Consider the following 21557-nt stretch of genomic DNA (forward strand, 5'->3'; position numbering starts at 1 on the left):
TCGTTGATTTTGTTTGTGTGTGTGTGATGTTAAATATTCTGCTCACTGTGCTGCTTCCCCAGGTGGTGCAGGACATCTTAGATCACGAGCGAGAGTTTCTCAAAGAATTACAAACCGTGTTGAACTGTTACCTACGACCCCTGCAATCCAGTGACAAGTAAGGGCAATAAAACAGCAGATGTGACAGGATCGTGATAGGATAAAAAGCTGCATGCATTTATTACAACTGTGCTTAATGTGAGAAATGTTTACATGCGCGCCAGTATTTTTGAATTTGTCGAAATTGCAGTGAATTCTAAAATAACTTCTGCGTTTAGGCTCAGCAGTGCAGACAGTGCCACCTTGTGTGGGAATCTGGAGGATATCAATAGCTTCCAGCAGGGACTTTGTTTGGCTTTGGAGGAATGTACTAAGTAAGTAATTCTGGATGCAGACATGTGAAAAAGTCTTTCATTGGTTACATTTAACTACTTTTACACCACTCTTAGTAAAGAGCAGACCCTACTCCTGTGATTGCTCTGTAAAACATTACTAGTTTTAAGTTTCATCTCATTCCTTACGCTGCACAAATTCTATACTTGTTCTCCAAAACGAACCATACTTGATAATATTTTTGCAATCACTTCCTTCCTCCCAGACATCTCTTCCTATTTCTTTCTTTCTGGTACAAATATCATCTTGAAACTGAGCTGATAAAGTGTTTGAAATGGGTCACAGCTACTTATTGCACACACATATTTGAAAAATTCCTTTTGATTTGTTTATGCACTGATGGTGAAGAAGTTTTAGAGCCACATAGATTGTGCAGTCCAAACACCTCTGAAATATTTCTAATGAAATAAGTTGGGCTTAATGCTTTAATCTTATATTTACAGACTTAAACCACCTCTAATTTGTTTATAATTTACTGCGAAAACGGAAGATAGAGGTGGTGATACACTGAAATGTGGAAAGTAGTCTTTAGGAATAGTTCTCCAGGCTTCTTGAAGGAGATTCGAGGCTCTTCTTTGGATGTTGCTCTATAAAGAGGACAGAAAAGATGACAGCTGGCGATGCATTTGGGGTAATGCTCAAAGAATGAAGCTAAACCGTGGCCGAGCGTCCGCCATGATTTACATATGGCTCTGGACACGCACTGTTGTGTCTTTCCTTTGTAAATAAGGACAATTTCAACCAAAAATTTCAAATTTGGATTCCTTCAGACCTGTTGTCACTGATTTTCAGTTCAGTTCTTGTGGAATTTGGTATACCTCAGACTAGGGCTGGGCGATATGGCCTAAAATTCATATCTCGATATGATTTGAAGCATGTGCGGTAACGATATATATCACCATATATTCTTTTCTTCTGTATAAGGTATTTTCCACACTATAAGGCACACTTAAAATCCTTTAATTTTCTCAAAAATCAAGAGTGTGCCTTATGTATGAATTCTGGTTGTGCTTACTGACCTCAAACCGATTGGGGCGTGCAGAAATCTGTTTAAAAAATGTTTTAGTGCAACTTTGGTAAGCCCACTGCTAGATGGATTGTCAGAGCATTACGGCTGCCGTAGTGAGGAGCTTCGCGGAGTAATCTGGGTCCAAAACTCCATCTATTGAGGTACCAAAGTCAAACGAACACTAAGAGTTAAAAACGGTCTAAATTCTTTCATCTTTAATGAAATCATCAGCGTTGCTGCTTTATCAGGTGTAACAATTAAGTTTAACATCCAGGCATCCATGAAAACAGAATTTATTAAATTTAACGGAGTTATAAGTTAGCAGGAAGTTAGCTCGCTAGTTTACACCTAAACATTTCATACCATGTTCTGACTAAGAGATTTTTGAAACTAATTCAAACGTACAGCTCTGCTACCACTTCCAACATAAATGAAGACAGAAAACTAAACAGCAGTGGCGTTTGCAGGGTTACTGAAGTTGGACTACCTGGTATATAATGTTGTGCTACGTGATTGCTAGCGACACAGCTATGTTAGCATAACATTAGCATGGTGAAGCTGGAGGATGAACGCCAACTTTTTTTCCACTTGATAAAAGTCATTAATGAATCAATGTTACGGAAGTGGAGGAAGCGCAGTTTTTGGCTTTCCCCATATTTCAAAAGTGCTTCATCTCTTTGCTATGACTGTCAGCATATTTTGCAGATGATAATGGTTGTAGCCGCTGCGATGCTTTCGACCAAAACAGGCGCAGCTTGATTACATCATCAACATGCATTTTTTTAAACTCTTCTTTTGTCATTCAAAAGTACAGTTTCCTCTAATTTCATAAGGACACACTGTACACTATGCTGAGATATATCACGTTTTCAGCTAATACTGTAGCTCTTTGGGAATTGCCTTGTTGTTGTAAAAATGCTATTTTATGTGTATCAACTCCATCATCTTTGGTATTTTTCATAGATTCAGCAAGAAACTAGAACAAGTGAAGTGTGCTTGCGATAGGCTGCTAGTCGATAAAATAGCATTTTAACTTGTTGTTTACCAAGCTGTCTGTGTTGTAGAGACGGTGCTGGTTCAATCCTTGAGTTAGTTGCCTCTGAGTGAAAAAACAGCCAGTGTCCAAAGAAACACTTTGACATAATTTCTGAAAGCCTGGAGAGCTATTGCTAAAATTAAACAAAATTAGGGAAAAAAAAAACAGATGCTCACTTCTTTTATTTTATTTATTGTGCCATCTTTTGTTTCTGTGTCTCTTTTCTTTAACAACGATCCTCCTTTTCCCCCCCGCTCTTTTCACCTCTCTGACTTTGGCTCTGTTTCTCTGACTTTGCAGGGTCCCAGAGGGACAGCAGCGAGTGGCAGCCTGCTATCTAAACCTAATGTGTCAGATCAAGGCTTTGTACCTGGCTTACTGTTCCAGCCACCCTTCAGCTGTCTGCATCCTCACCGACCACAGGTCAGCCCCCCTGCACACAAAACACCAGAGTCAGCCATGTAGACTCATGCCAGAGAGAAGTCTCGCCTTTTCATTTCAAAGCGAAAAGAAACCAGTGGTGCAGATTTGTAACCAATCCTCTCCATTGATTGAATTTTGATTATTTTAGCTAAACATTGTATTGCATTTTTAATAAATGTTAGTGGCATTCCTTAAACAATAATATATCCCATGAAACCTCATTTAAAAAGCCAAAAGTTGACCTAAAGGTGAATGAAATACTTTCCTGGGGAAAACTAAACAAATTTCTGCAGGTGACAGTTGTTTTTATTTCTTTTGCCTTTTTCTTTAAGTACTGCATAGTTTGACATCTCCAAGGCCCAGCAAGTTATTTAGTTTTTGCAGTCAAAGAAGGGAATATCCTAGGGTTAATATAATCTGTCATTGTTTGGATATGAATGCTGTACTGTCTTAAACTGACCTTTGAAGTGCACAAGTTGAAGTTTGATACAGTAAAGCTCCTTCACCTCTTTTTTCCATATGGGTTAATATGATATGGGAGAAAAGAATATGTGGTTGGTTTAGGTTTAATTTCTGGGGGCACTGCGCACCATTTAAATGATCTCATGCCGTTTTACTTTGAACCACAAGGTGTCAGTAAAGGTAAAGAAGTGTTTGTGTCAAACGTGCGTGTTGTCTCCTGATGTTTCTGGGAGTTCAGTTGCTACTAAAATGCATTATTCTTATTGAGTAAGGGCTTCTCTTATGTGTATAGTAATAATAATGAAAGTTCCATGATGCTGTTTAAACAGCACCGCCTTGGGTAATGTTAAGGCGTCTAGTCTATTTCTGCACTGCGAGCTGAAGATTAAGTTGAATTACACACAGGAAGTCAACTGTTGACAGGATACTGTGTATAGCGTTGTGGTTATGGGGACAGGCGCACAGAGCGCGTTTCACAGTAAGCACATTTGCATTTCAGTTGCAGGAGCCTTTTTTGTCACATTCTCATTTACCCTTTTGTACCAGTTAGTGCTGCTGCAGATTTATGTTTTGGATCGTGGAAACTCATGAATGACGATCTCGTCAAACCACGTTTGAAGCGATCATGTTGCAGCTAACGGCGTAGATTTGACCTGATTTGCACCGTCTGTGAAATATTTGACCATCAAAGACGGTGCATGTGAAAATCTCACATGCACCACAAATGTGATACACTTGGGTTACTGTTTTTCTGCAGTGCGACCAGCTCGCTTTGCTGTAACAAATAAAGGGCAGTGTGCGGTAACACGTTGTTACTTTTGATTTCATCAATATACCATCACAAAACATGAACATAATACTAATATTACATTTTTTAAAAAATCTAAATATATGATGACTACAACAGCTCAAACAATTGTTGTAGCCTGTAGAAACCTGTTACCAGGCAAAAATATAGCTTAACTTTTATTGATATTTATTTCTTTATTTCTTTATTTAAGTAAACAGGAAGAGGTGCTGTTGTCCGAGGTTGTCGTTTGCATTTCCAATCGAGTTGCTGATCTCGTTAACAACTGAATAGCGTGACAATTAATATACTCAAAGCTTATCACATGGTGTTGTTTTATGGGGACACTCCTATTGTTTCCACCGTTTAGTGTCGATTTCTGAACTCTGTCGAGTCATTTGTCACTTTAATGAAACATGGATGTATTTGTGTTAAAATGACTAATTCTTTGAGCTTTTCTGCACACTTTGTTTCATTTTACTGGTGGGACAGTTCTGTGAAAGTGAGAGCTTTTGATAATGCGGTTAATGTGTGTTGTATATGGTAGCGTTGTGTTATTAAAAATACAAAATTTCACTCCTACGTTTTGCAGTTCAGCACAGCAAGAAATACATGGTTGTGTTATCATTTTAAAGCTTATCTTACAATTTATTATATAGTAAAAATGAAGGCTTATATAATAATTTATAAATACCTGGCTTACAGTGTTGTGTTTTTTCTTGTTACCCGTAATCTTTGATTTTCATCTCCCCCCCCCCCCCCCCGTACTTCATCCCTGGACACACTTTTTTTTTTTTTTTTTTTTAAATAAAATGTTGCCTATAAATAGTATATTTGTGTGTGTGTGTGTTTTCTTAGTGAGGAACTTGAGAAGTTCATGGAGAGCCATGGAGCAAGTACTGGAGGAGTCATGACCCTGACCACCAGCCTCAGTAAACCCTTCATGAGGCTTGAAAAATACCCTACCCTGCTACAGGAGCTAGAGAGACATGTGGAGGTAAAGGAGAGAGCATAGACGTATAAAAAGCACACTGACATTATATACAAGTATAAATACAATATCATAATTTTTTACTGTGTTTTATTCACTTGCTTTACTTACAGAAGCTAAACTACCATTAAAGTTACACTATGTGTTTTCATAAATTAAACAACTTGCATTAAATGATTTTTTTTTCAGTCTTTGAATTCCCGTTGTGTTGCACAGTATACCTGTATGTGCTCTTGTATTCCTTTAGGATAAAGACTGTTATGTTTAAACCTGTAATGTTCAATTGCACCGCAGGAAGCCCACCCTGACTACACTGACATTGTAAAAGCAACAGCGGCGTTTAGGAGCCTTTTGGTAAGTCAGAAGGATCGAAGTCAACTTGCAGAGTTCCACCCTTACTATCCAAAAAAATACATTTTGCATAAAATTAATAATATGGATTATATTTATTAAAATGTCATTTTTTCCCCAGAATAATAATCTTGAATAGTAATTAATTGTCATCAATACTCTTTAACATTTAACAGCACATTGCACATACATTGCACATCAACTATTTAAGTCAATCATAGTATGTTTTAGTAAAATTAATATACTGTAGGATTTCTGAGTACATTTTCAACCTTTTTAGTCATTATAAAGCACTCATTAATCCTGTAGTGTGGCGGTGTCCAACCTTTTTTGCGCCACGGACCGGTTTATGTCTGACAATATTTTCACGGACCGGCCTTTAAGGTGTCGTGGATAAATACAACAAAATAAAACCAGTACCGGTAGCAAAAATTATTTTATTCATAACACACGGGAAAAGACCCAGGGAAACCGAGTTAATGATAAAAACGATAAAAAACCCTGAAAACCATCAATTTAACACCCGAGCCTCAACCCGGTACTAAACTACTCACGGACCGATACCGGCCCGTGGCCCGAGGGTTGGGACCACTGCTTAAGTGTGCTAGTGTTAATAGTGCCCAGCAGTAGTAATTATAGTGAGGTCTTGCCTGCACATTATTCGCCAATTTAGGTTTTTCTAAGGCAGTTAATGATAAATGCATAAATCTGCAGTTTTTTCAAGGTGTAATCCATTTACTAAGAATAGCTGAATAGTTGGTGAAGTCGTTTCAGTAGCTGCGTGCTTCAGTGTCGGATCTTGGTGTAAAGAGTAAGCAGTTTTATAAAATAATGAAAACTGTATTCTGAGTTAAAAAAGCTTGATACAGTTATTTGGAAACTAACACTTGTGGTTTCTTTTGAACAAAAACAGATCGGCTGCAGATAATAGGGACTGACTGCTTATGTTACAGTGCAATCTTCTGTAACGAGGCTTATACGAAGTAAAGCTTATTATCCTTACATATTGTTATTAAACAGGACTTGGATGGTAACTGAGGGAAAATGGTGATGCATAAGAGCCATTGTGCTGCTAATACGCACACTAATAAGGAACTGGTTAATGGTGAAAATGACGCTCTTGGTAAATAATGTTATCACGCTTTCAATTTCGTGTTTACATGTTTTCATTTCAGTGTAGTTTAGCACAATTCCTCATAATCAAGCAGAGCTCTGATAGGGGAAAAAAACCAGAAACAATGCAGTGATCCTTTTTTCTGCTTTAGGTTGAGTGATCGTATTGTTCCTAAGGTGGGTGGGAACTGAAATGCCATCTTAAAAGAGCTGGATTAGAAACGAGCAACCGCACTATACCTGAGCGAACGCCACCCTGAGACACAAATTCCCCAGTATTGCTTTGACTTCCTCATAAGAGCAGATAAAGTGACTCACTCGTTTCTTCTACACAGGAAACTGGGGAAACAAAAAAAGGCATCACTTATCACTCCCCGTTGTAATTTGCAAGTCTGACGTTTCTTTGTGTGTTTTGAGTTGTGGTTAGGATCTCTGGTACTTTAGAAATGCTATGCTAATTTACAATGCTCTTTAAAAAACAAACAAAAAAAACCCTAATTTTTGATTGACGTGCAGTGGAAAGTGATAATGTTGCATTGTCACTTTTTTCTGCTTGAAGAGGGAGAACCCCTGCACAGCACCTGAAAAATGTACTACTTTATGTTGCATGCTAGTTTTTATGCCTTTTACGTACATGGCAATGGTTACATTTTCAAAGCCATATCCACAGGGGGGCGAGAATATCCTGCTGCTTGTTACTCAGTAGTTCTAAAAGACAAGAAAAAAGGGTCCAGAAAAATATTAGATTTATTTTCACCAGCATGTTGCACAGTTTTGTAATCTTGTGTGTGCTTGTGTGCTTAAGACACAGTGCCAGGATCTGCGGAAGCGCAAGAACCTGGAGCTGCAGATCTTGTCAGAACCTGTGCGGGGCTGGGAGGGAGAAAGCATGAAGAGTCTCGGTCAAGTGGCCTACACGTCCCAGGTCCATGTGAGAAATGGCTGCAGTGAGGTGAGAGATATGAGGTTTTCCTAAATGAGAAAAAGCTCATTCAGCCAAACTCTAGTGGAACTGCCGCAATAATACTAAATACAAAATATCCTTTTGTCAGTTTAGAATATGTGTACAATCAGAGGTTTGGTAGTATTTTCCCATTTCTGAAAGCCAGTCCTTGTAGCATTAACGTTAATTAACTGCCTGGCTCCTTTACAGCTCTCTCATGACAACAAATAGTTGTTGTTAGTTAAAAGATAATTTATCTGTAGTACATTTTTCTCTTTTCCTGTTGAGATCCAGCAGTGTAGCAATCTTTAAAACAAGCTGAGTTTCTAGTTTTCAGGAACTGTAGGTGCGGAAATCTGTTCCCCTTTGTTACTAAATTATTACCCCCCTCAAGTATGAGAACTGAAACCTAAGTAGGCCATAGGCAGACCTAAAAGCCGTCTCCTCTTTCATGTGTGGTTTCTGTGTAGGGGTCGATTCATAGTCCGTGGTTGGAAGAAAGCCCAAGATACACATTTGGATTCACCTCCCTCCCTTTTTTTTTTTTTTTAATCACTGCCAACCGCTTTCCAACCAGCATAACAATTACCATATTTGTTTCATAGCTCATTTGAATTTCCATTCATATAACAAGCGAGTGTTTTCCCAAACTGGCCTGCTGCAACCAGAGCTAAAATACGCTCACTTTTTTTGTCACATTAGGAGGGAAAACCTGAAACGGCTTGCTTCTTGCAAAGAAGTGCAATGAATCACTTTGGTTTACCTTGAATAACTCAAGAAAAAGATAACCGATCAATGTTGTTGTTGAAAATGCATTTTCCAACCTTCACAATAGGTTTGCAAAAATAATTACTGTGTCTCTCTTTTAGGAAAAAGAGGAGCGCTACCTTATGCTTTTCCCGAATGTGTTAGTAATGCTGTCTGCCAGTCCCCGGATGAGTGGCTTTATTTATCAGGTATGTCGTTTACCTCAATCTAGAGAAACGCTTTGAAAACGCGTACGAACTCGTGGCCGATTTAGTGTTTAGTCAAACTTAATGTATTCAGTCAGCTGCAAACAGCAGCCTATGCAATAAATAAATACCAAGTGGATGAGAGTATTAAATATAAATCCTAAATATGCACGGTTTTCCTTTTTCATTCTATTCCATCAGTTGTGGAAACACTGTCTAAAGCAGGGGTGTCAAACTCAAATACACAGTGGGCCAAAATTCAAAACTGGAACAATGTTGTGGGCTAACGTTAATATTTATTGAAAAACAAATCTTCCTCCAGATATAAGAATCAATCTTTTCTTATTGACTCAAACAAGTTTTGCTGAAAAACTGAATATGGAACAAGCAAGGCTTAATACTAAACGATATATATATATAGATATATTAGCTGTATAATACCAGTAGGCCAGCTCTAATAGTAATTTGGTATGGCTTCGCGGGCCAAATGTAATTACACTGCGGGCCAAATGTGGCCCGGGGGCCAGAGTTTGACACCTATGGTCTAAAGCATGAAGTCGATACTGTCTTAGAATTAATTGAAGAAAGATTTGAAGTTGCTCAGTTTCAATATGTTACATTTATGTGTTTCATTAAACGTCAGTTGTCCCTAATGTTATCCAGTCCTGATTTTCCTTGATTAACCTTTTTTTTTCCTGATCACAACATACACAGTACTGCATATTTTAGTTTGTTTACACTTGAGTGTTCCTCTCTCTTTGGTTTTCCTCCATTCAGGGAAGACTGCCTCTAACAGGTACCACAGTAACGAGGCACGCGGAAGAAGGAGACGTTTGCCACTTTGCCTTTGACATCACAGGTTTGCATCTAAAATCCAACCAGCCATCCCTCCATTTCCTTCCACTTATCCTGTTCTGAAATCTGATTTTAGGACAAAAATAAAGGAAAAAAGATTTGAGAGGACAGTGATATTGTTCTTACATAATAATAAACTATTTGACCAACCAATTCATTGAATTGTTTAACATTTAACATTTGAAGTGATTCAGGACAACACTTTCCCCCTGTAAAGTATTCATGCTTTCATTAGTTCATTGTGTTTGTACAAAGCAGGGTTTTTGTCCGTGTGACAAAAAATTAGCCCAATGGTGAAGTCAGTCTGGCCTCCTTTAAAAAAGCCATACATCCAAAGCTGGAATGCTTCCATCCATCCATTATTCCACTCTTCTTTTTCTTAAAGAAAGCTGTTTTCTGTATAACGATGTGAAATGTTATAAGTGTGATTGTTTGTAAATGTGAAACCTCATATTTTCAGTGGCTTGACTTCCAATATTAGAACCATAAGGCTTTTCAAAACATGCTCTGATTATTGCTAAAATATAAAGTATGGGTAGCACTGCTCTGGCTGTGACATACGTTGGTCTATGAATCGTACAGTTGTGGTCAGAAGTTTACATACACTCATCATGGACGTGAATGTCCTGGTAATTTGGGGCATTAGATGATTTCTGTGAACTGTTCTTTATCCAGGGTGGAATAATTATTCAGCATAAACCTTTAATTACTTTAAAAGAAAGAATAATTGTACAAGTTTTAATTTATTTTAGATTTTCTCCAATCCGAACAGGGGCAAAAATATACATACACCCCTACTAATGTTTGGTTAAATGTCCTTTACCAAGTTTCTCGGTGCACCTTGTTGCCACCACCACCATGCTTGACAGTTGGTAACTACAGTTGGTACATACATCTTATCATTGTGGCCGAATAATGTAATTGTTTTCCCATCATACCATAAAACTTTGATCCAGAAGACATTTGGCTTGTTCATGTGGGTAGCAGTGGGAAATTTTAGTCGCTGCCCAGAAAAAACGTCGTTTTTCCAGGCAGCGGTTTCTTTTCTAGGTTGGCACCCTTTCAGTCCATGGCGATATAAGAGTTCCCTGTTCATGGCAGACCTGAGCATTGGTGGTTCCTGGGCTGTTCCTGAAGACCCCACCTGAGACTGACAGTCTGGGTCTTTCTCCCGACCTCGGCGACTTTGTAAATCAGCAGAGCTTCACTGAGTCACTTAAACGTTCTCATTGTTCTGAGGACATTCATGCCCATCATGAGTCTATGTAAACGCTGCGTGTAACACCTGTGAAGGAAAGCAGCTCTTCATTTATTGTGTGTTGTCTCATTTGCTGCAGGAAGCATGATTGATCGTATTACAGTGTTCTGCAGCAGTGCCCAGGAGTTACAGGAATGGCTAGAGCACCTTCAACCTTTCACCAAAGGCGGAAGCCCTGCCAGCACCATCTCAAAGGTTAGGACAGAGACAGACACACGTATACATGCATTCAAAACAGTACCAAAAGTGAATCCTACACAGTTCCCAGGTGTGAAAACCAAAAAGTGACAAACGGCAGACTCATGTTTCACCACACATGCACAGTAATTCTCATGTATTTGCTTTGCTTCCTTTTGTCTGGTTCAATGCAGAACGCAGATGGTAAACCAGTGAGCATGATCGGCGCCACCACTCACCCACATCACCAGGGCAGCTTCAGCAGTGTCAGCCGTGGCCCCCTGGAACCACCAAAGATTAGCAAGCCCTGGTCTCTCAGCTGTCTGCGGCCCGCACCTCCCCTCAAACCTTCAGCGGCTCTGGGCTACAAAGAGGTAGAAAATTGCACAGTTGCACAAACAAACCCACACCAGTCTCTTAGTATCAGTCATTCGATACATTGCCAGAAACCTGTACCAATAGCAGAAGTCCCCTTCCTCTGCTTGCCCACCGCTGTATCCGTGTTTGTCGTTAACTTGTCACGTCTTACAGTGATGTGTTTTAGATTAAGCCTTCCATTACATCATGCACTAAATACTAATCAAATTCAAGCCATAAAAACTAGACAAGTAATAAATATTAAAAAACAAATAAAGAATACGAACTTTAAATAAACTAAATATAAACATTCGGCTTATACACACAAGAGAGCTCAGTAGTTTCCATTTTTGTCTGGTGTGTTACATTTTTAAGATGTACAAACTAAATTTGTAGCACAAAGTAGAGGTGTGCGTGTAGGAGTTATAGTCCATGTTTGTAAGTCAACTTTCATTTTATGAAAAATTCCTTGAATTAACAGGACAGAGAAAATTGTTTGAGATTACAAACATGTGTGAAATCCTCACTTTACTGTGCACTTCACCGGACGCTGTTTTTGGAGGCACTGGGTTCACTTCAGTATTATTATCTTGACTTAGAGTTATAGATTCATTCATTTATTTATTATTTTACTAGTAAAGCATCATATGGGTTAAATCAAAGCGTCCTGTCCTCAACTCTAGTGTCAGCACTAACTATGGCTCAAATGTCACCGGACACAGGAAGTACTGAGGTGTTGAAATACTAAAGTGTTCCAAACAGCTGCTTCTTTGTTCTCAGTGTCGCAATTCAACTAGTTAACATATACACATGTTTTTACTCAGTACTTTTATCTACTTTGGGAATTTAGCTTTTGTTGTTTTTTTATTATTAATTTAAAATTGATGCACCAGAAGAGATGTGGGACTCTCTTCTGAATTGAGACTCCTACTAAGATTATTGCAATTGGATAAAGTGGTTGATCGGTCTTATCTGAATACTACATTTTTTGAGACATAGTGAACTTATATTTTGGTGATATGTTGTCCTAAATAGACTGACACCATTAATAGAAGGAACTGTGGTATTGCGATGCAGTAACTCACATTAATGCTGTTCATCAGCGCAACAAAATATGGTTTGGAGCGTAGAAGCTAAAAAGTTTGTGGTCACAGGCTCTGAAAATGTGGTAATGGCTGTGACATTAACAGTGCAGGGTGTGAGTTAGCTAAAGTGGCCTTTCAAAGGCAAGCAGCGAGCATCGTTTTAGCTTTAGTTGCAAGAAGGGGAACAAAATCGAAACTACTGAAATTGTTCCTGAAATATGGGCAGGCAAGGTGTCGTTCTGAGGAAATATTTCCCAGTAATGGCAGCAAGGTCACCAAGGGTGCCTGGCATTTAAGAATGATGACTGCATCAGTGGTTATGAGTTATGTCTATGAGCAATGTGATGTTTACGGTGTGGTCTTATGTGGGTGGTATAAGCTTTTCACCAAAGTATCAAGTCAGCAGGTTTAAAAGTTTCAGTTAGACTTGACTCTGGTAACGCGTTGAATAGATATCAGTGTATCACATGTGATATCTGCAAACTAACACGTGTCTTGTTTAATAGCTTGTATTTTAAATATGCGTTTGTGCCTTCTTGACAACAAACTTGAAGACAGGAGCGAGCAGCATGCTTGCAGCCATCTGGGTCTGTTTATCTTACAGAGGTTGCATGCACGTCCTGAATGCATCGCTGGCTTTCTGTCAGTTTTCTCTTTTCTTTATACGTCTCTCTTTATACGAAACCAAAATCGCCCTATTCTGCGCAGACAAAGAATAGGTGAATGGCAGACGGGTTTTTAAAAAATGTTCATCGTTAACTCTCACTAGCGCATCCTCCTCTCATTGTATTTTTCATGCACATTTTCCCCTTTCTCTCTTTCTCCATTCTGCCTTCTGTAGAGGATGTCTTATATCATGAAGGTAAGGTTAGACCTCACTGTGTTTCTATTCTCTGTGTGTGGGAGGATGTGGGCTCAGAAAGGTGGGATGGGGTTGCCTGTGTGTGTGTGTTATCTCCAGTGTTGAGCTAGCATGTCATTGCTCTCTCTGCATCACCCCTCTCTTGCTGTCATCTGTTAGTTTCCTGTTTCTGTGGTGCCGCAAATCTGCTATTTGTCTTCTAGTCGTCATGTACGGCATCAGCTATCTTTTGAAATCCTTCTCTGAAGGAGCGATAGAAGAAAATTGTACTAGGGAAGCTATTTTTGGACTTGTAGGCACAGCATATTGGAGCATAATGTTTCCACATTTAAATTATCAGCAGACTAAGTATGCTTTTATGGCTTAGATGACATCCCACTTCATTGAAGTTCAATTTCATTTAATGGAAAACCTGGTGGAAACTATGTTCTCCATGCATAGTGATATAGTGTTTATTTTTGTATTTGATCCAGACAGGTGCACAAGTTTAAACACCAACTTCTAAATGAGCGGAAAAGCTCAGCTCAGTCAGATCAAGCAGTCGTTTAACATGTTAGCCAAAATAGCTTCATATACATATACTTCATAACCTTTTACGCGTGAGGTCATTCCGCGCTTGAGTAATTGCCGAGTTGCTAATGGAACAGCACCTGAATCTACCTTTCCTTCGACTTTGGGAAATGACTTCCCCGCACACAAAACCAATATAGGGAAACAACCTTTACGCCGCGCACCTGCGTTATTGTAAGTCCCGTGGTCTCTTCAGAGGTTTCAAAAGACAGGTGGTGACAATCAGGAGTCACTCCGTCCTCCCGATTCTTACGAGAAAATCGTTTCAGCGAAGTTTAGGGATGTCCCATGAATCACCTGTTTCCAGTCGCGTGTTCGACCGACTTTTCAGTTCCAGCCAAGGACGCGGGGCAAATGACGTCATAAGATGTTCTTAAGTCATTTTGCAGCACCTGTATGTAATGGTACAAGTACATCACCCTCACCGTGACTTAGGAATCGTTTTTAACACGTTAATTAGTCATCAAAGCAGCTCATAAAACCACATGGTTTAAATCATTTAGATAAGATCCTTTCTCACGGTTTTCAAATTGATGCAGACCACAGATAAAGCTTTTATATTGAAAGTATTTTTCTTCTGCCTTTGCTGTAGTGGGATGTGGTTAAAGATGTAGATTTTAAAAAAAAAAGGTGATGAAATAAGTCATAGTATTTTTTTTTTTTTTGTAAAACTCTGGTAGGCAAGGTACATATTAACACAGATCACTGGCTAATTTGGTCTTGGTCATCATCACATGCTTGCTGTTGTGTTTGTTGATGGATTTGTGTGTGTGTGTGTTGTGTGTTTACTGATGTTTATTCACGTGGGATGCACATCCCTTTAAGCTTGCATTCTGGTTGGTTTGGACCACTGGCTTTCAGAAGTGCGTTGCTCTGTGTGTGTAGGAGGAGGGATTTTGTGTAGAGATGTACTTAGTTTATTGTCGACCACCTCCAGGATACCAGCAAGAGCCCACGGCCTAGGAATAAGTTCTTGCCAGGAAATAGGAGGAAAGAGCGCAAGCCCTCTGATGATGACATTCACACGAGAAGAAGTAAGTGTCTTGCCTTATATTAGGGAACGGGAGGTGTAAAGCATTGCTCAAAACAAGCTTTTAAACAAGACGTTATGTTCTTTTAATGATGTTGCTCAGAAATAATGTAACATATATGGTTTAGAAATCACTAGAGCAGACTTGGGGCTTCTGCAGCGCTGCTTTATCTTAAGAGCGCACACAGAACAAACCTCTTACCTTACACCTCTAATGTCATTTGCATTCATTTCAGCAGAGTGCTGTGTAATAAAGGCAATCTCTGGTTTTTGCAGGTACGGTTGCTCTAGAGGAGGATGCTCAGATTCTGAGGGTGATTGAGGCATATTGCACGGGAGCCAGCCTGCATCAGAGCACCACGGGTGTGTATTTGCAGAACGATGTGGATGAATTGTCTGTAATTAGAGTTATGCTCTAATGATTTTAGCTTTATCATTATTTTGTGCGTGTGTGTGTTTAAACAGCGGTACGGAAAGAGTGTGTTCCTCAGGTGCTCCTGCCAGAGGAAGAGAAGATCATTGTGGAGGAAATGAAGAGCAACGGGCAGACGGTTATTGAGGAAAAGTAAGAATAGTGTTACTTAGTACTCTTTTTATGTGTCCTTCAATTCAGATTGACTTTTTTTTGCAGATAGATTCAGAGCTTTGATGTTAATCCCATTTAACCTGTTGAGATGTTGTCTATCAACCATATATGTGTGGGTATAGATGTACATAGATGTGTGTTTGAAGTGCAAAATAATTAGCTTTCTTTGAGATGGAGAGGGTGTTTAAAGCGTGCATATCATATCTTGAAGTATGACACAAACACTATGCTACCTTTTTGTTCAGGAGTCTGGTTGATGCCGTGTATGCTTTAAAGGATGAGGTTCATGAGCTTAAAAAGGTGAGTGAGATTGGAGATCACTGATGCAAGAATACAGGTCGTCTCAGGGCAGCAGTCACTCTGTTTCCTTTCCTGATTGCTTTTCTCTTGTTTGGTCATTTGGACATTTATAATCAGTCACTTTCAGCGTTTAATTCTGGTAATGAAATCATTTCGTTTTTTCCAACTCGAGTTCTGCTCCATGTGTGGGGAGGTGGGGCTTTTACGCATACACGGTGAAACCGAGAGCAGACGAGATGAAAGAAATGAGTGCAAGCACAAAGGAGACTCTCGTGTTCAAAAATTGACTGCTCGCTATTTAGACGTATATCCTCAATAAAATATTTAAAAGTTTGTTGTTTTGGGGTGGTGCTTGGCAGTGAGTGAGAAGTGAACTGAATTTAAAAGTCCTCAAATTGTGAAACGCGTGCTTGAAAGGCTCTGATAGATCTTAACTTTGTTATTTTCCACAATGTGTGGCAGGAGAATAAGTGGATGAAGCAGTTTCTGGAGGAGGAGCAGAAGTCTCGCAAGGAGCTTGAGAGACTTGTCCGTAAACTGGCTAAGCAGAAGAACGACTGTGGCTGGGACGACGGCGCCCACTGAGCACAACCATCCAATCATCAGCATTCGTTTGTGGCTGCGCGTGTATGTGTCAACATTTCTGCAACAACGCTTGCGGGGTGGGGTGGGGCAGAAAGTGTCAGACTTGTGTGTGTGTGTGTGTGTATTTGTGTATCTATGTTGTGTTACCACATTTCAATCACACAGAGCAGGCTTGGACTTGCTCTCAGGGGTTCTGGAGCTCGATTTCTTTCTTCCCGACCGAGACGAGACTGTACACGTGCTTCTTTCTGAAGCAGCTCAGCTGAACCAAGACGAAACAAGCAATCCCCCCCAAATGGAAGAATTTTGGGACAAAGACAGAGAGTTTGCCGCCATTTCTTTTGCTTCATTTAGAAATAGAAAAGGAGCATGAAGCCATTAATTTTAATGGGTGTTCTCTTGCATGCACCTCTGTTATCAAGGGGACTGATTTTATTTTTTTCACGTCATGACTTTGTCATTGTTGTATTTTATTTGGCATAAGGGTCCCTATGGGGAAAATAGATTTTTTTTGGGGGGGGGGGAATCTCTCTTTTGTATGTGTGATTTGTTTTTTGTGTGTATTATTCTAGACATTCGCATTACACATTTCCAGGCTGCTTTTTAGGCAAACAATCAGGTCAGCTCATCGTCGCAATCTTAGTTTTAAAACGGAGCCCGTCATCGTTTATTTAAAAACTGCATGAATGTACATGTATCAGTGTGACTTCTGCATAATCGAGAAATTCAGATATATAGTCCAAAGCTATCAGGGATGCAGCTGCATATTAAAATAGGAAAGATCTTACTATGTATCTTTTATTATACAAGAGTACACAAATAATAACAAAGACGTTACCCTTACTCTTCGTACTGAAATATATCCAAGAATCCTTTTAACATATAAATTGCATAGCTATTTATTGTTCACCCAAGCATTTCATTGTGGTGTTGGCTTTTTAGATATTGTTCTGCTGCCTTTATGTCCGTCTTTGAATAAACTACACTGATATGTACAGGCAGGAAAAAAAAATCCCCCGGCTTTAAGCCAAGGGAAAATAATTTTGGTTTTTTTGTATCACATAGGAGGAAAGATTACTTTCGTAAAAGAGCACGCCTTGAGAATTTCGATGTTTTTGTTTTGCAGCTTCTATGGTATCCTTGTGGGTTCCTGTTGAGCTGATGGAGAGAGGAAATTGTCGGTGTAGAGTAAAGCTCAGCTATTTGTTTTTTTGTTTTGTTTTTTTAAGTGCCTCCTGAAGGGGTGAATAAACTAAATATTGCATATTGAAATATAATGGGTGGTGTGCTGTAATAAATGGCTCAAGCTTTTAGTGTGTCTATAAAAGAAAACAGGGCTTAACAGCCTCTCGAGGACTCTCAACGGTACATTTCCTTATGTGGTTTTAGCGTGTGCACCGTCAACACTGTTTCCTTATCTTACTGCACTGCAGAGAGGCAGTAGATGCTTCTGAAATGCAATAAGTGACTGCTTTACTAACTGACCCTCTGGGTTGGTCCCAGCATGGTGGGCCCAAGTGAGAGAAAACGCAATAAAAAAAAAAACAATTTATCGACCAAAAAAAGTTCAAGTTAAGTATTCATTATATTTCATTTGCCTTTATTTAATTAAGTCTCTTGATGGTGATCAAATTTATTATTATTAAAAATGACTCAAAATGTATCCTATTGATTTACTGTATGTGAAGTGCTGTTGGCATAGATGTCGTGCGCCTCTTTACAGAGACTCTGAAGCACTGTGTATGATACAGGGCAGCACTGGTACATCAGTAACAGGGTCACTGTCTAGCTTGAGCATGGCTGCGGGGTGATGCCTGCTCAGGTGCTGAAGCTGACCTGTATTATTTGAATTGGGACACTGATAGCATCTAGATTTTATCCGGCATTACTGCTGCTTCCTGTACAGATGTGCGAGTCCGTCTCGTCACGTTCGCTGCTGAGAGTAACGTTACCGCTCTTTCTGTAAAAACTGCTCTCATAAGCGCCGCATACTGTAGTTTCAAATTCCCAATAGTCTCAGTGAGCACTTACTGGTGGAAACGGGGTTGAAATCCAATTTTTAACCCGTTTATCTGAAACTTTTCTCCAGACCACTGTGTGTTTTTGTTTTTGAAAGACTGTTCTATGCAATTATTGTTGTTGCAAGTATTGTAATGCTTTTTTTTTTTTCTAGATACCCTGTACTTTATGTTTGGTATGATCATTCTTTTATTAAAACTTTAATATAATACGCGGAGCTCGGCATTTGGTATTGATTTATCCAAGCGAGTAACGGAAAACTCCTTAAGATTTCTACTAACGGCACGAACGGCGTTCCTTCATTCACACTGGAAATCCACAGAGAGAGGCTTTTCCATGCTGTGTTCATCGTGTGTGTGTGGTTCAGGAGTTTGCATGTTGCTCAGATGCGGTACTGAGAAACAGGATGGAAGGAGTGACTAGAATAGATGACATTCTCTAAGAATGTACCTCCTCTGCAACTTTGTACACCTCCATAGAGATTCACACTTTCCATGCTCTTGTACTCCACTGCCACAGTGACAGTGTGGTAGGTTTTGTTATGTCAAAGGTGTTGAGGGTGTTTGGTAGAATTTTATATTACTCATCATTTACAGTATTAAAAAAAGGACTTACACTAGACAGGTTACAGCTGAAAAAACCAACCAAACAAACAAAAACGTAGTCACCAGACAAGTTAGAGTAAAATCACTCAGAACTGGAGAGCAATAGTCTTCAGGTTTGAACTCAAATGGTCTTTGGATGGTCTGAACTGTATTTGATATTTAATGGTTTTCATTAAGAATTCCTGTATTTCAAACTGAAGTGGGGAACTTTGGATTTTTAAATTATACACCGCATGTTTTGAGAGTCTGATTGAAGGTTCTTGCCCCATTTATCAAAATAACTACCGGCTGCATTATTTAAATGATAAATATGCAGCAGACTGGAAGTTCTGCTTAAACCACTGGTCCTTTGCTTCCTCTCTTACCACTGAAATTGGTGGGTAGCCTGTACCTTAAGTGGTCCCATTTGGCGATGTGAGAAACTGCAGCTTCTCTGTGGTTTGTTTGCGTCCTAGAAATTGAAAACCATAGTGGTGCACGCTAACCTAGAACACGATAAGCATCAGGGGTTTTACTGGTGATGAATCTTGGTGTTTTTACACCTGTTAAAGTAACCATCACTTATTCCCGAAGGTGTTTCCTTATGACCGCTTAAAATATTTTGAAAATATACCTCATGGTGGGATAATGTAGCTCATACACGTATAACCTCGACACCTTCATCCTTAAACCGCTAAGCCTGTGGTTCATTCGTTTGGATGTTTCATTGTAACGTGTGCGTGTCCTTTAAATGTGACTCGTTCCTGATGTGAGGTTGATGCAAGAAAAACTGAGAAGAGTATAAATGTTTCAGATTAAATATCAGTTTCATTTCACAATCTATTTACATCAATAAATACAACATTTTACTAATCAATACAAAAAGAAAAATAACTAAAAAATAAATCTGGTGTAATAAATTATGTCTCTCAAATCCAAACTAATCCACGAAGACGTTTGAGCCAGCCAATTCAAAAGTGTTTTTGTAGATAAATCCACGAGATCCCATTCTTCAGCTTTTTTCTATGCATGTGTCCATGTATGAGTCTTATAGTTTGTATATCCCAAAGCTTGTTGCGCCTTCTTCGTAGTCCACCAGTGAGAGGTCTTGTACCCAGAGACTCAGTTGGTTTCCTTTCTCCAGTAGGATCAGATCTCCCTGAGCGGCTGTGCACATGTGAGGATTCTTTGTGCTCTCCAGGTAGCAGTAGGCCTTCATTGCATCCTCTATACTTTTATCTGCCTCGTTCTTCCTCAGCTTGACCTTGCTGGCTAGTGGGAGCGTAGAATCGCCCTTGGAGAAGGTCACTCTGGAGTAGACGTAGTAAAAACCAGTCTCTGGAATAGTCAGCCAAATCTGTTCATAATAGTTGATGCCTCTAAGAACAGAGTGCATCGTGTCCCACTGAAGACAACCCGCTGGAGAGACAAAGAAGTTTAATTAAACACTCATTAATACATTTTTGATAACTTGTCACTGCATTTTTTTATTTAAAATGAAAAAAAATGTGTAATATTCTTACGTGTTTTCTTTCCTTCAACTTGCTTAACTGCCATGCGTGCTAAGGCTTTATAGAAGGTGTCCTGTTTGTCCATTTCCTGCTTTTGAGATGAGGGCAATCCATCTTAGAAAAAGAGAGAACAATTTTTTAAAGAAATTAATGCCTTTACATCTTTTTATTTTCTATTTAATATATAAAATGTATTGATTGAACTGAATATACCTCTATCTTCTGCTGGGAAATGTTTTTCCTGTAGTGAAGAAAAAAGTAGAACATCAGAAATGGGTAAAAGGACTTACTGAAGGGAGGTTTTCATAAGCACACCTCGCCAGCATTTCCTATCTTTTAAATGCAAAATTAGCCAGATAAAATTACACACAGCAAAAAAATGTGTGAACCAAAAGATCTAACCAATTCTGCATACTTAACTTCCCTGTTTTAAAATAAAGCTGAATTATTTTAGTATATAGTCGTGTTAAAATGTAATAAGAAGAAAATAGAATTCTGAGTTTAACTGTTAATTTTGGTTTTGTTTAAGCTGTCAGTTTTATACAATGGGTCCAAAGTGAATGAGGAAAAAAAAAGATTTACCATATGTTCATGGTAGTACAGGTAGAAGAATCCTGCAAGTGAAAGAAATAAATGCAGCACCACTACGCCAACCAAGAACCGGACGAGAACCTTGTTGTTGCCCTGCGATGGAAGCGAAGCTGGGATGAGGACCGGCTGGGACCTGCTGCGCGGAGGCACCGGTGGTGGAGCCAGGCTGGTCTGGTAAGTGTTGATCATGATAGAGCAGAGCGGTGACAGCTGCAGAGGCCTGACGTCCGTGACATCCCATGCGCTTTTGAACTGCTCCTCTCTCAAGCATCTGAGTTTATGTCTGACTACTTCCTGGAAGGTCTCAGTACTTTGACATGCAGATGTCTTTGCAATGCCACTTGGTGAATACATGTGGTGTGCATGTTGGTTTAAAAAACCCTCACTGCATTTTCCTTTGTGTCAGCTATAGCATGTCTATAATGCTGCACATTTAACATGATTGTTATGTGAACTCGTGCACTTAGCTGATACTACTTTCACTTTTTTGCCCCACAAAACCAAATCCCCATAAACTGTTTCAATTTTGCATATAAGCTGTTATAACATTAAAAGGTATTTTAAAGTACTTGTATATCACATGGCACACGCACATAGTCACACAGAGACACAAAGATCTATATTAAGAGTTCAGTAGTATTTTCACACCATTTATTTTCACATCTTTCTCGCAGACTTTATCTGGTC

General features: G+C 39.3%; 2 protein-coding genes across 3 annotated transcripts in view; one reads left to right on the plus strand and one right to left on the minus strand.

The window, feature by feature from the left end:
* The window catches only part of arhgef6 (Rac/Cdc42 guanine nucleotide exchange factor 6), a 28403-nt gene extending 10008 nt beyond the window's left edge, over nt 1-18395 (plus strand). The window contains exons 7-22 of one of the 2 annotated variants that reach the window (XM_006781226.3): nt 63-157; nt 318-413; nt 2778-2900; nt 5008-5146; nt 5435-5494; nt 7410-7556; nt 8417-8503; nt 9278-9359; nt 10693-10808; nt 10985-11164; nt 13074-13094; nt 14602-14698; nt 14971-15057; nt 15160-15259; nt 15526-15580; nt 16043-18395. In XM_006781226.3, coding sequence (XP_006781289.2) covers nt 63-157; nt 318-413; nt 2778-2900; nt 5008-5146; nt 5435-5494; nt 7410-7556; nt 8417-8503; nt 9278-9359; nt 10693-10808; nt 10985-11164; nt 13074-13094; nt 14602-14698; nt 14971-15057; nt 15160-15259; nt 15526-15580; nt 16043-16165 — 1608 coding nt within the window. In that variant the 3' untranslated portion in view covers nt 16166-18395. The remainder of the gene's footprint in view (nt 1-62; nt 158-317; nt 414-2777; nt 2901-5007; nt 5147-5434; nt 5495-7409; nt 7557-8416; nt 8504-9277; nt 9360-10692; nt 10809-10984; nt 11165-13073; nt 13095-14601; nt 14699-14970; nt 15058-15159; nt 15260-15525; nt 15581-16042) is intronic. The other variant, XM_006781227.3, reaches the window with a different exon arrangement.
* Nucleotides 18396-19637: 1242 nt separating this feature from the next.
* On the minus strand, nt 19638-21332 carry cd40lg (CD40 ligand). The gene is made up of 4 exons (XM_006781225.3): nt 20862-21332; nt 20493-20520; nt 20292-20393; nt 19638-20187 (listed from the first exon to the last, which is right to left on the minus strand). Exons 1-4 carry the CDS (start codon nt 21222-21224, stop codon nt 19817-19819), a joined length of 864 nt encoding a protein of 287 aa, XP_006781288.1. The 5' UTR covers nt 21225-21332; the 3' UTR covers nt 19638-19816.
* Between the last annotated feature and the right edge of the window lie 225 nt (nt 21333-21557).

This window comes from Neolamprologus brichardi, chromosome 2 (genome assembly GCF_056152115.1).
Source record: "Neolamprologus brichardi isolate AB-2024 chromosome 2, ASM5615211v1, whole genome shotgun sequence".
NCBI classification, from domain to species: domain Eukaryota; kingdom Metazoa; phylum Chordata; class Actinopteri; order Cichliformes; family Cichlidae; genus Neolamprologus; species Neolamprologus brichardi.

What these genes read in the sequence shown, in the direction of transcription:
- cd40lg (XM_006781225.3), bottom strand. Translation starts at nt 21,224, where the DNA reads ATGTATTCACCAAGTGGCATTGCAAAGACATCTGCATGTCAAAGTACT. An exon ending in TGTACTACCATGAACATATG is followed by an intron (nt 20,521 to 20,861) that starts GTAAATCTTTTT and finishes TCTTCACTACAG; the next exon opens with GAAAAACATTTCCCAGCAGA. An exon ending in AGTTGAAGGAAAGAAAACAC is followed by an intron (nt 20,188 to 20,291) that starts GTAAGAATATTA and finishes TTGTCTCTCCAG; the next exon opens with CGGGTTGTCTTCAGTGGGAC.